This window comes from Myotis brandtii, unplaced genomic scaffold (assembly GCF_000412655.1).
Source record: "Myotis brandtii unplaced genomic scaffold, ASM41265v1 scaffold975, whole genome shotgun sequence".
NCBI lineage: Eukaryota > Metazoa > Chordata > Mammalia > Chiroptera > Vespertilionidae > Myotis > Myotis brandtii.
Genome location: NW_005372049.1, coordinates 900,612 through 913,663, shown reverse-complemented (window position 1 = coordinate 913,663; position 13,052 = coordinate 900,612). Strand labels below are relative to the sequence as shown.

Genomic DNA, 13,052 nt, shown 5'->3' with positions numbered 1-13,052 from the left:
CAGCGCCCGTCGTGGTGACGTCATCCTCTAGCGCCGAGGGCTCGGCCTGCGCCGGGGTGGCGCCGTCGGGGCCCTGCGGGTCTCCGCGGTTTGCACCCTTTGCAGGGAGATTGCCGCCAGCGGTCAGTGCTGTGGCCTCTCCAGATGTTAACCAAAGAGTCTTTCTGACCGTTGGGATCCTGGTTTTTACCTTTTCACTTTGTAATTGACTCGGTGTTTGACATGGAACATGTGTCGTATTTATACTTGGGGAAATATCAGTACAACTCCTTTTATTGGGAGAGAAATGTGGCGCCGTTCCAGCCCAGAGCCTTGGATCTCGGTCAGAACCCGGGGAGCAGGGAGCTGACCCAGGACGTCCTCACCCCTCCCTGGCACCTCCTGAGGACCGGTGCTGGGTGAGGTGGGTGGGCGGGACACAATGGTTGTCAGGGAGGGTGTCATGGGAGAGCAGGGACCAAGTTTGTCTTGCCTCAGAGGATGCATATTCTGCCCCGATCCCTGCCTCTCCACGACTCCCCAGACATTACCTTCTCTTCTTCTTGACTTTGGGGGAGTCCTGAACACTCAGGAGTGTGGAGTTGAGTTCCTGTGTGCCAGAAAGAGGAAATCTGAGATGGAACGCCAGCTCCAGTCGAGGTGATACCCTGGGGAACGAAGGTGCCTCAGAAAGGGAGATGGTCTCCTGGATCTCTGACTCGGTCCCAATCATAGATCCTTAATACGTGCCTGTTAGGTTCTCCAGAGGAAACCAATAGGATCTATAGGCAAGAGAGATTTATTATGAGGATGAGCAAACCAAGTCTCCAGTCCCATGGTTTGCTGTCTATCAGTTGGAGGCCCAGGAAAGCTGCTGGTGTGGTTTCCAGTCCAAATCTGAAGGCCTGAGAACCAGGGATCCGATGTCTGAGCGCAGAAGAAAATGGATGCCCCAACTCAAGCAGAGAGAGACCAGCACATGCATCATGGGAATCCCAGAGGAAAAGAGAGAACATTTGAAGAAATAATGGCTGAAATCTTCCTGAATTTGACGAATATAAATTTCCAAGAACTTCAACAAACTCCAAGTAAAATGAACTTAAAAAGACCCACACCAGGCCACATAATCAAACTTTCAAAACAAAGAGAGAATCTAAAAAGCAGTGAGAGAGGAATCCTCACATACAAGGGTCCTTAGTAAAATCATCAACAGAAAAGAAGTTGAAAACTGGCTGGGGAGCTCAGTTGGTTAGTGTCCTCCCGATACGCCAAGGTTGTGGCTCGATTTCTCCCTCTCCATCTGGGCACATAAAGAATCAACCAAAGAAGGCATAAATAAGTGGAACAAATCAATGTTTTTATCTCCCTCTCTAAAATCATTTTTTAAAAGTTATTTCTATATTTTTTAAAAAGTTGAAAACATGTCCATTCAAGAACTGTCCATAAATATTTATAGCAGTTTTGTTCATAATTGCCCAAACTTGAAGGAAACCAAGATATCTGTCAGCAGAATGGGTAAATGAAACTGTGGTGCATCCACATAATGGAATATTACTCAGTGCTAAAAAGAAATACGCTATCAAGCCTTGAAAAGACATGGTGGTACCTTGAATGTATATGACTAAGTGAACGAAACCAGTATGAAATAGCTACATAGTGTATGATTCCAACTATAGGCCATTCTGGAAAAGGCAAAACTATGGAGACAGTAAAAAAAAGATGAGTGGTTTCCATGGGGTTGGGGTGGGAGGAATGAATAGGCAGAGCTCAGAGGATATTTAGAGCAGTGAAAATATATGTATTATAATGATGGATACATGTCATGTCCAAACCCTTAGCATGTACCACACCGAGAGTGAACCCTAATGTAAACAATGAGCTTTGGGTGATGGTGACGTGTGGACGTAGGTTCATCAGTTATAACAAACGCACTAGTTTGGTGAGTGGTGTTGATAATGACAGAGGCTGTGCATGTGGGGGTAGGGGGTATTTGGGAAATCTCTATACCTTCCTTCAATTTTGCTGTGAACCTAAAACTTCTCTAAAAAATAGTCTTTAAAAAATAATGATATTTATATATTACTTATACAATCATTTCTTGATTCACAAAACACATTACTGTCAGCCATAGCCGGTTTGGCTCAGTGGCTAGAGCATCAGCCTGCGGACTGAAGGGTCCTGGGTTCAATTCCAGTCAAGGGCACCTGCCAGGGTTGCTGGCTCAGTCCCCAGTGGGAGGCATGCAGGAGACAGCCAATCAATGATTCTCATCGATGTTTCTATCTCCCTCACCTTCTCCCTTCCTCTCTGAAATCAATAAAAATAAAAACGCATTACTGTCAAATGGTAACTTTTCTCGACAGTGTAAAGGCAGACATCTGAGTATAACCCCTGGTCACAGATGAGGAAGCTGCTGTAGGTCCTCCCCACCTGGCACCATGAGAGATGCCCTGTGCCTGCTCGTCTCTGCTGTAGCAGCACTGCTCTCCATCTTCTTCTTCATTAAAGAAAACCCTTTGGACACTACAAGTTTCCTGTCCTTGGTGAGTACCAGAAGCTGTGGGTCGGGCAAAGTTGAAGTCCCTGGACTGAGAAAAAGGAGACACTATCTAAGTGTCCATTTGTGTGCAACTGTCACTAACATTATAGACACTCAGAGAAGAAAGATAATAAAGGCTAGGACTCAACATATTTTTCTTTGATGGGGCAATAAAGGAGGTGGCACTCTGGAAGAAAGAAGAAATCACACTTCTTTCCTATGGTTTCAAAGTTACACATTTTATCCCCATTTTATTCCATAGGACCCTAAACGTCAGAGAAGTTGTCATTTTTCTAAGCCAAGAAAAACTGTAAGGGGATGAGAAATTTCACCAGAACCCAGAAAAGGCAAAAAAGAAAAGAAAGGAGGGGAGAATGAACTTGGAGGGTGAAGAGTTTAGACTGGGGCATTGCAGTGGCATCACTGTGTCTCCTCTCATGCCTAGCACATGCTTTGCCCTTCATGGGATTAAGTGACCCACATCAGACTAGTTAGAGAGATGACTGTGGGGGAAGAATGGCGTGGACTGATACCATCTCATTCCCTACATGTAACCCCGGACTCCCTTCACCCCAGGACCCATAACCTGTACAAGAATCCCCGGGTAGAACTTTTTCAGAAGATAAGGAAGAAACTGACTGAGCCCTGAGCAACCTGAGATGTTTTATTATGTGATGCAAAGCAGAACCCACCCAGCCATTATTCTCAAAGGGAGGGCTCAGAGCTGCGACTTACTCTCTTCTCAGGAGGAAAAGGAGCTGGTGGCTTGGCAGAGAGCCCGGATGCAGCTTAACCCTGGTAGAACACGCCACCTGCAAACCTTCAAAGATATGCAGAAAAACTCAGAACCATTCAAAAACGTGAATTCCTATATCTTGATTGGAGCCCCTCCTAGGAAAAAAAGTGAGTGTGCACAAGGGGTCCAGACCGTGAAGGGGCAGGACAGGCAGGTGGACAGCAGGGACCTAGAACATCTGACACAGTAGACCACTCTCCTGTCAACACTCTCTCCAGTTGCTTCCAGGACCCCAAGCTCTGGTTCTCCTCCAGCCTCACTCATAGATCCTCAGTGTCTTCTGCTGGTTTATCTTCTCTCCAGCATCTAAATGTTGATGTGCCCAGAGCTCAGTCCTTGTCTGGACTGCCTTGGTGACCTCACCCAGTCTCACAGCTTTAAGTGCCATCTATAGGCCGATTACTCTAAAAATACAGCTCCGGCTAGGTCTGTCTGTGGTCCTTACTGACCCCTGCAGTGTCCTTTTCGCCCCACGGTAACCATGCTGGCAGCTGTTGCCAAGATCTGTGTCTAGACAATATGTGGCCTCTAATCTGTCAGCTCAGTTGGACTTTGTCGTTCCCCCTGCTCGGCAAGCTTCCCTTTGGGACTGCACCCTCCTGAGGTCCAACTATGACACTCATTGGATCCTCATAAGTTACATTGATGAGAAAAAATAAACCTTAACACAGAATAAGCTTTTTCTGACTCAAACAGTTTAAGAATTCAAAGGGCAAGACTAAGCTATTATGTTAATAAAATACAGTTACGTTCAAGGGGGCTGAAGAGTGTTGGCCTTAATTATACAAGAACTCTGCCCTGGCTGGGTATCCCAGGCCCATTAGAGTGTCATCCCAATATTCGAAGGTTAAAGGTTCGGTCCCCGGTCAGAGCACATACAAGAAATAACCAATGAATGCATGGATGAGTGGAACAACAAATCAGTGCTGCTCTCTCTCCCTCCCTCCCTCTCAAATCAATAAATTTAAAAAAAAACAATAACACAAGAATGCTGAGTAAAGAAAAACTTTTTTCTTTAAAAGTAATGCTTTTAGTATTCAGTTAGCAATAATCCCACTTTCTATAAAAGTAAAGAAAAACTTTTTTCTTTAAAAGTAATGCTTTTTATTATTCAGTTAGCAATAATCCTCACTGGCTATGATGCTGTACTTTTTTAATTAAATGCACTATGAAGTAGTATGAATGCATGATGGTATTTTATCTTTTTAGAAATATATATTTTGGCTCTATCCAGTGGCCTATAAATGAGTGTTTGTTACATAAATACTGTTTTCCACTAAAAATAACCAGGCTGATTCTAGGTCCAAGGCAGGAAATGTCCTCTCAGATAGCAAGGAAGCCTTAAAAAATGACTAAAGTTGTATCAAAAAGACTCAGGATCCAACTTCAAAAGGCTGTTTGCCAAGGATAGGACAATTTGAGCCTCAATAGGATCAATTTTCCATGGTTTGAAACATGAAATTCATGAGTTTATACAGATGCCTCTCCACGTCTCAATGTCACCTTCAGGGAGCCACACCCAGGGCTTTATCCTAGAGGTAAAAGTCACGTCAGCTCTGCCCTCTCCTCCTGCTGCCTGGAGTTCCTGCTCCAGTCCCGGGGTTCCCGCCAGCCCAGGACTCACCCATAGGCTCTCCCCGGGCAGACCTCCCACTTTACTTAGAAAATCGTAGCACTTTCGCCTGCGATGGATGTGGCCACAGCCAGCCCCTTAGGGGTCAGTGGTCCAGTGGTTCTGGAAACAGTCCTGTGACTGATAATCCAGGTGACCATCCCAGGGCTCATACCTGTCGTTTGGTGGCTCGAACTTAGAATTCCTCTGAGGCTTTCAGTATGAAACTAAATCTCTGCATTTGTTTTCTCTGTGTGTCTTCTGAACTATGAATTCTTCTACTTAGACTTTTTCACCACCCCCGTTCCATATTCTCTGTCTTCTAAGAATTCTGCAAATATTACGGTTCTCTAATGGCAAGCTTTCTGGTTTTTCAGTGGGACTCTGGTTGATGAGACATAAATACAAATGTCTTTAAGTTTATCATCTTTTATTTCTCCAACAATAGTTTCTCAAAGGTAATGATTTTTTTTTTTAACTCACAACTTGTGACCAAATTATTAACTCCTAACATTGTCCATGCTTAGGCTTGGGGGAGAAAATGTACAATAACCACAGAAAGACATTAAGTTGGTGTATGGAAAGACCTGCGAGTATTATAACCTCACCCATAACAACTATGTTTCTCACTTCTGTAAGTTGACAAAGGTCCTCTCTTCTCCCCAACCCTAGAACTGCTGACCATAGGGATTTCCTCCGGGCAGCGTCCTGAAGGGAGCCACCTCCTGGACACCCTGCAGTCTCTCTTCTTTGCTTCCTCCTCATCCGAGCGGAAACACTTCACCGTTCTGGTACACCTAGCAGGTCCTGACCCCAAATGGCTTGTTCAGATGATCTACAACCTCTCAGCCATGTTTAAACCACACATACAGGCCAGAGAGCTGGTGGTGATCACTACTCCTCTCACAAGCTATCTTCCTTTGAAGGATCTTAAAGTGACCTTTAATGACCCTCCTGTCCACGCAGCCTTCCACTCCAGGCAAAACATGGACTATGCCTTCCTCATGAACTTTGCCACCCAGCACTCTGACTATTTCCTGATGGTCGAAGATGATATGAAATGTGCCCCCGGATTTGTCACCCAGATAGCTACTGCAGTGTCAGCCTGGGCAAACAGACCCTGGGTGACCCTGGACTTCTCCCCGCTGGGCCTCACCGGGAAACTCTTCCGTACTGGAGACCTGCCCCGCTTGCTTCACTTCCTTCTCCTCTTCTACCGAGAAATGCCCTGGGACTGCCTCCTCTCCCATTTTCAGAACCTGCTGCAGCACACACCAATCAAGTTCCTGCCCTCCCTCTTCCAGCAAGTGGGCAACTCCTCCTCCTTTGAGGAAGAGGACACTGGCTCTCCCAGCAACCCTGCTGCCTCCATCCACACCAGCCTGAAGGTTGCCAATGACTCTGCTCCCTCACACGCCTACAGCCTGGATGAGAATTTCTTTTACACCAAGTCGGCTGAGCCTGGCAGCCATCTGACTGTGGTTTTGGATGTACCTGCCCACGTGTCCCGAGTTCAGGTGCTGACGGGCTCTGACCCGAGAGGCTGGAATCAGCTGGAAGAGGGACAAGTAGAACTGGGCTGTGACTCTACAAACAGGGTCAGTGACTGTGACGACTACACTCTGCTGGGGCTGCTGGTAAATGGCGTCCTGAACAAGCAGGTGTTGTCTCCCACGTCTGGGAAGAAGGTGAAATGTGTGAGACTGCTTGTGACAGCCGCTGCTCCCTCTGGAATAGTGGTCAGGCACATCCACCTCTGGACAAGTGAGGTTTAAGTGATAAATGGAGAAGCCACCAGGAGTTGTGGGAGTGGTCAGATTGGAGGTTAGAGTCTACAGAGGTTAAACAAACAAAAGAGTAAAATGTTGAACTTGGGTCCTTTCAGGATTGTTCGTTCAGAAGAGATGCGTGTTGAAAGGCAGAGCGAAGGTCACGTGCTCTTGGTCCCAGAACCACTGGTGGACGAGGTGGGCTTGTTAAAAGCCTTCCTGGTTTACTCACCAGAAGGTCTACCATTCGGAATTCTTCCCTTGGAGCAGGAACACCAGACTCGCAGGAACAGTAGGAGCACGTGGGTAGGACTGAGTGATGCTCATATCGCACGACGGGACGGGGTCTCTCCACCAGCAGAAATGGACTCATTAAAGGCAGGACTTCCTGTGTGGCAGGAAAGAAACACGACTGTGTGCTCTGTGGTCTCATGTCCCATAGAAGGTGGTCATTCGATGCACACTACTGACCCCTTATGGTCAGGCAGAGTCCTCTTCTCCATGGTCACCCAGCATGTCCAGTATTCCTTTTCAAATAGCCTCCAAATGACTGAAAATCACTTGTTCTGATATGTGATAGCTCCTGTCCAGCAGTCTTATCTCTGGGACTATAAGGTGACATAGGTTTCTGATAGGAAAACCTTTGGATCTGTTACTAACTTTTTTTAGTTCAGTTTGGCTATGAGATCTTTATTTCCAGAAAAATCTGAGCCCTGAGCTCAGCTAATGTGCAGTGTCTGGTTTCCACTAGCTTGACTATAATCCATGAAAGCAGGGAGAGGAGAAAAGGAGAACTCTAAGAGGGATATTTGGGAAAAACCCAAATCAAAAACCAGCCAGTGTATCCCAATGAGCTGTAACCCAAGTAGATGCAGGAGCCGGAGAGCCTGGAAACAGGATGTGGGACAGAAACAAGGAGAGGATGGGGGACAAATAAGGGCAGGAGGGAGCAGCTCTGAGCATCAGGCAGCCACAGGATCCACTGCAGTGTTGGTGGCAAGGCCACGCTCTCCACAGAATGGTCCCCCCTGGTGGAGAGCCCATTCTGGCAAGATGGAGGGTGCCTCTGACAGGTGACCTCAGCCTGTTGAAACTCCCAGAACCACACTGCAGTCCGGGGCTTCCTGGCCAAGACTTTCTTCGTCACCTCCCACCCTTGTCAGACCTTGACGACAATCTGAAGCCTCTCCCTGCCTCCTCCCCTCCACTAATGAAGCTCTGGGATGTATAATCCCATGTTCCTGTCAGCAGTTTGGCAGGTGTGAACTGACACAGGGGTGCTGAGAGTATCCTGGGGAAATGGACAGCAAGGTGGGGATTTGGGACTGGCTTCTTCATGATACTCAGGTAGCTGTGGAAATAGAGGCCAAAATAGGATAACAGAACATCATCACTGTGGGTAAAGTAGGTAGGGAGACGACAACCACAAAAGGCAAAAATGGAGGGGCAGGAGGTTGAGGACAGTCACCCCAATAAGTCAATCCCTTGCCTGGTTCTGGATCTCAGCCAATTTTCAGGTCCATGTGCACTGATGGAAGAGGTGGGCAGGTCCCTAGAAGGAAGGTCCCTGAGACACAAATCCTGTAAGATTCCCCAGACACTCTACCACCACCACCACAGCGCCTTACAGATATGTACTTGGGTAACTGTAAGCTGGGGAAAGGGAAACACCCAGACATTTAAGGTCACCAGTTCAATTCCCAGTCAGGGCACATGCCCTACAACTGGATATCCTGTAACATGGATGGTTCCTCCAGGAGCCATATGGGGCCCTCTAGTAGGGAAGCAATCACTCAATATCCACCCTTGTCGATTTGATTCAAGCTGACAGTTAATTTTCAGCTTCTGGGTTGAGATAAGACTGGAAAGCTGGCTTTAAACCCTTATTCCCACCATATCCAGAAACAGGTGCTTGATGTGAGCAGTCCCCATTCAGGGTGAACAATGGTTGTCAGGGAGGGTCTCCTGGGATGGTGACTAGTTGCTGCTGCCTCAGAGGAGCCACTCTGGGCTCCCACCCTGCAGCATTGAAGGTGAAGACTGCATTGGTGAAGTTTTTTTCTCTGTGATTTCAGAGAAACCCCTGCTCTCTGCTGGTTTATCAAGCCACATTTTCTGTTAGACACAAAGCCTCCCATCGCTGTGGCTCTGCAAACCTGGTCAAGACTTCCACAGGATTAGAAATTTCCAGCCACTTCTAGGTTTCCATCCTTCCTACCAGTCCAGGGTGGGGGAGACACGCAAGAGTTTCCCTTGATCCTTCTGACTTGATTCAAAACCTCGTAATCTGTGTGAAATAACCCCCAGTGGAGACTTTAACTCAAGTTTGAATTTAGGGAGCTAACACCTAACCCTTGATTTCTGGCAACACATCCCCTCTGGTGGGGCCTCTACTCCAAGTGGCTAAACCACTTGGAGTAGAACTGGAAACCCAGACAGGAGCTGAAGAAGGCAGCAGCTGAACAGAACCAAACTCCATGACCTTTGTCTCTCCTTAGATGGCTACATGGGGGGGTGGGGGTGGGGGCGAAGTGGGTGGAAAAGATTTAGGAAGTAAATTGGCAGAGGTGTCCAGGAGGAAGGGTGGGGGGAGGGAGGGGAGGCTACAGGCAACAGGAGGACATGCCTGGCTTCTCACTCAGGATCCAACTCCTGCTCACTTCCTGCCGAGTGCCAGGCCCAGCACCATGACGCTGTGGAAATACTCCCTCCTGGCTGTGTCCCTCATCTCCCTGAGCTTCTTCCTCCAGGACAAGAGGAACAAGCACCTTGAGTACAGCGTGTCTTTGGTAAGTTCCAGAAATTGAGAGGGATTACTTGCCAACACTTCGGCAGGGAGGAAATACGTCCAGTTATGTAAACACGCAAGCATCACCATAGAAGTTCTAAGAAGAGGGCACTTGAAGATTCAGGAACGTGTCAAAAAAAGGTATTGACCCAGCCTTGAATATGGCCAGGATTTGCATAGGGTGAGGGAGGAAGAGGGCATTCTACGCGTGGAGAGAGCCTTACCCAGACCTTCTAGGCGGCCCTGCTGCCACTCTCCTCCCATCCTCCCTTCAGGGACAGACTCCAGCCCTAAGATGACTCCTCCCACATGCACAGCGTCTGCAGTGGAGGTCATGCTCAGGTTCTGGGGTCCACCTTCTCCCTACGGGCCTCAGACCGGCTAGAGCAGAGGGGGCGGTGGCTGTGGGGAGTGTGCGGCCAGAACCGAGCGAAGAAAGGGCTTTAGAACTGAGGCACCAGGTGTCGTTCCTTCAGGACAAGACAGCTCGGTCTTCAGCAGCTGTCCCACACCCAGCACAGTCCAAGCAGAGCCAGGGGCTCTGCCAGCCGGTAATGGTGGAGAAATTAGACCTGGGCAAGGTGGGGCAGGCAGGTTCTTACTCTGCAGAAGCCTGGGGCCTTCCCACAGGCATTCCACACAGAACTGGAGAGCCCCACTTCCCCCACTCCAAGGCCCACCACCCCTTCCAGCACCACGGGTGTTCTCATGATGAGGTGGGGACAGTGCTTCACTGAGCCCCGATACTCGAGCTCCCTGGTGACTGGATCCTGGGGCTTACTTGGTCTGTCCTAGAAGGGAGATTTGCCCTCATTTGTCTCCAGAGGAGCTGGGGTGAAGCTCAGGGCTGACGCTTATCCATCCTTAGCAGGAGGAAAAGAAGAAAATACTGCAGGAGCTGGACCAGGAGCAAATCAGCTCTGAAAGCAAGAACCACTTGGAGACCTTCAAGGAGATGCAGAGACGCTCCCCTGTGCTCCAGCTCACCAGCTACAAAGTCCTGGCTGGAGCCCTTCCCCAGGAGAAGAGTGAGTAGGTGGGAGAGAGGTCAGACTGAGGGAAGAGGGAGGGGGAGGACCCAGAGGGAGATGAATGTGATGGGTGCCAGCTACGAGAGCCCTCCGGTTCCTCTGTCCCTGCCGACCCTGCCATCCAGGTCTGAGGTCCTGGCTCGTATGCCACGCCAGCAGATTCCCTTTGGTGCAGGGCAGCCTCCCCATCAGAGAGCCCAGTCCTCCAACGACCTTGCAAAGTAGTGATCAAATAAAACCACTTCACAATCTGACCAAAGATTTATCTCTTATCTAACCACACTCTCCAAGGGAAAGGAAATGTGACTTTGTCCCCAGGGGTTGGCTTTAAGGAGAGAGGGGCGGAGGGTCTTGTCACCACCTCGAGTGCTAATGGTGCCCTATGCCTCCCACCCCCAGAACTACTGACGGTGGGGATCTCCTCAGTGCAGCGTCCTCATGGGAGCACCCTCTTGCACACCCTGCAGTCTCTGTTCCAAGCCTCCTCAGAGTCTGAGCTGGACTGTATCGTGGTGCTGGTCCACCTGTCAGATCCTGACCCTGCATGGCTCAGCCAAATGGTCGCCAGCATATCAGGCCTCTTCCAACCTCATCTTGAGGCCCAGAAGCTGCTTGTGATCCACGGTCATCTCAGTGGCTCTCTTGTCCCAGGAGATCTGGGCAACATTAATGACTCCTCACCCTGTGAAGCTGTTTATTCCAGGCAGAAAGTCGACTATGCCCTCCTTATGAACTTCGCTGCCAGCCTCTCTGAATACTTTCTGATGGTAGAAGATCACGTTGACTGCACCCCCAAATTTGTTTCTACCATCTATTGGGCACTGGCAGCCTGGAAAGAACGACCCTGGGTGACCCTGGAGTTCTCCAGCCTGAGCTTCTCCGGGAAAGTCTTCCACAGCAGCGACCTCTCCCGCCTGACCACCTTCCTCCTCCTCTTCCCTAAGGACACGCCTACTCACTTGCTTCTCTCTGAATTCCGCCTTCTCTTGGCCCAACATGTTCCTATTCGTTTCAGTCCCTCCGTCTTCTATCCGACGGGCAATTATTCTGCGTCTGAGAACACCTGCTTTCCTGTGGAGAAGGAAGTTGTCTTTGGTGATCCGGACAACCCGGTAGCCAATGTCCTCACTGACATGAGGCCGATACCGAATGTGATTCCCCATTACGCCTACTTTCTGAACACGGAGAGCTACATCACCCTTGATGCCTTAAGGGGCAACTACCTGGTGGTGGTTTTGGAAAGGCCACAGAAAGTCGTCCGCATAGAGGTGCTGACAGGTGCTGACAAGCAAGGGCAGTACCGGCTGCAGCAGGGCCAAGTAGAACTGGGCTACGACCCCCTGGCGCATCCCGAAAGCTGTGCGCGCTACACCGTGCTGGGCCCGCTCGTGCAGGGGAACTTGGACCAGAGGGTGTTTTACGAAGAGGGCACCGTGGAGCAGCTGAGCTGCATACGACTGCTGGTGCTGGCCTCTCAGGGCTCCTGGCTCGTCATCAGACAGATCAGGGTCTGGACTCAGCCCGAGGAAGAGGAGCGCTGGAGGCACGCTGGGGATCCTGCAGGGATGGGCCTGGGGAATGCAGCCTACATGGCCGGCAGGAAATAAAGCTAGGAACGGGTCCCGGCCTGTGCACTCGGAGCGGGGTGACCGTGTAAGTTACTGTCCAAACTGGGGTGCGTGTGAGAAGGAAAGGAAGCGCCACTGAAAATCACACTCCAACCGCAGGGGTGCGCCAGCCTGCCCCCGGCGAGCAGAGGTGTGTGCTCACCCTCACCCAGTTGTGTGGGCCCCATTAGACGACACGGTCTGAGGGGGAGAGAGAAGACAATCTCCTTTCGGCTTCCAAGGGCCAGAGAGAGGGAAGGAGGCACGTGACCGGCCCTACTTCTCATCTGCACTCAGCACTGCACTCTCGCTTCTTTCCACCAAGGAGCCCCTGCCCTGCCGGGAGCCGCGAGTCCAGGGAGTATCCCGCTCCTTTCCGCACCGCCCTTTCCGGTCCCCACGCCCTGGGTCAGGTCCCGCCCCTTCCGCCTCCGCCCCTGCCGTACAGCCCCGCCCCTTTCACGCTAATCCCTTCGTCCCCGGCGCCGCTCACAGGCCCCGCCCTTTCCGGGCCGAGACTGTGGTCAGGCCCGCCCCCCGCCCCTCCCGACACCGCAGCTTCCATCCCCCCTCTTGCCAGGCCACGCACCTTCAGACCGGCCCTTTCCGACACTACCTCGCGCTTTGTCAGGCCCCGCTCTTTGCAGCCTCAACCCCCACCCCTCCGCCCCTTCTGATCCTCTGTCGCCAGACCCCGCTCTTCCGGCTTCCGGCTTTCGAGCCCTTACTGCTGTCAGCTCCGCCCCTTCCGGGCCCTCCTTCCGGCCCGCTCCCAGTGAGGCCTCATCTCTTCCTGTCCCGCCCCTTCCGCCTCCCTCTCCGCGGGCCTGCCCCTCTTTGCCAGGCCCCGCCTTTTTGGACCCACGCCTTTCCGCCTCCCCGGTGCCAGGCCCCCCATCGCCCCTTCCAGCCCAGCTCCTTCCAGGCCCCG

The 13,052-nt window shown here is 50.6% G+C and overlaps 3 protein-coding genes across 5 annotated transcripts in view; 2 read left to right on the top strand and 1 right to left on the bottom strand.

The window, feature by feature from the left end:
- The window catches only part of TMEM183A (transmembrane protein 183A), a 9,807-nt gene extending 9,095 nt beyond the window's left edge, over positions 1–712 (bottom strand). The window contains exon 1 of the mRNA XM_014533406.1: positions 531–712. Within this exon, the coding sequence (XP_014388892.1) occupies positions 531–712 (182 nt within the window). The remainder of the gene's footprint in view (positions 1–530) is intronic.
- On the top strand, positions 49–7,107 carry LOC102240623 (alpha-1,3-mannosyl-glycoprotein 4-beta-N-acetylglucosaminyltransferase C). 3 transcript variants are annotated; one of them, XM_014533408.1, is made up of 4 exons: positions 49–403; positions 2,343–2,522; positions 3,265–3,421; positions 5,599–7,107. In XM_014533408.1, the coding sequence occupies exons 2-4, from the start codon at positions 2,418–2,420 to the stop codon at positions 6,699–6,701; spliced, it is 1,365 nt and encodes a 454-aa protein (XP_014388894.1). In that variant the 5' UTR covers positions 49–403; positions 2,343–2,417; the 3' UTR covers positions 6,702–7,107. The 3 variants fall into 3 exon arrangements, with proteins under 3 accessions (XP_014388894.1, XP_005886428.1, XP_014388893.1); XM_005886366.2 differs by having other exon boundaries at positions 49–639; XM_014533407.1 differs by having other exon boundaries at positions 49–1,227.
- Positions 7,108–9,382: 2,275 nt separating this feature from the next.
- Positions 9,383–13,052, top strand: part of LOC106724790 (alpha-1,3-mannosyl-glycoprotein 4-beta-N-acetylglucosaminyltransferase-like protein MGAT4E) — a 4,586-nt gene continuing 916 nt past the window's right edge. The window contains exons 1-3 of the mRNA XM_014533404.1: positions 9,383–9,484; positions 10,352–10,511; positions 10,914–12,106. Coding sequence (XP_014388890.1) covers positions 9,383–9,484; positions 10,352–10,511; positions 10,914–12,106 — 1,455 coding nt within the window. The remainder of the gene's footprint in view (positions 9,485–10,351; positions 10,512–10,913; positions 12,107–13,052) is intronic.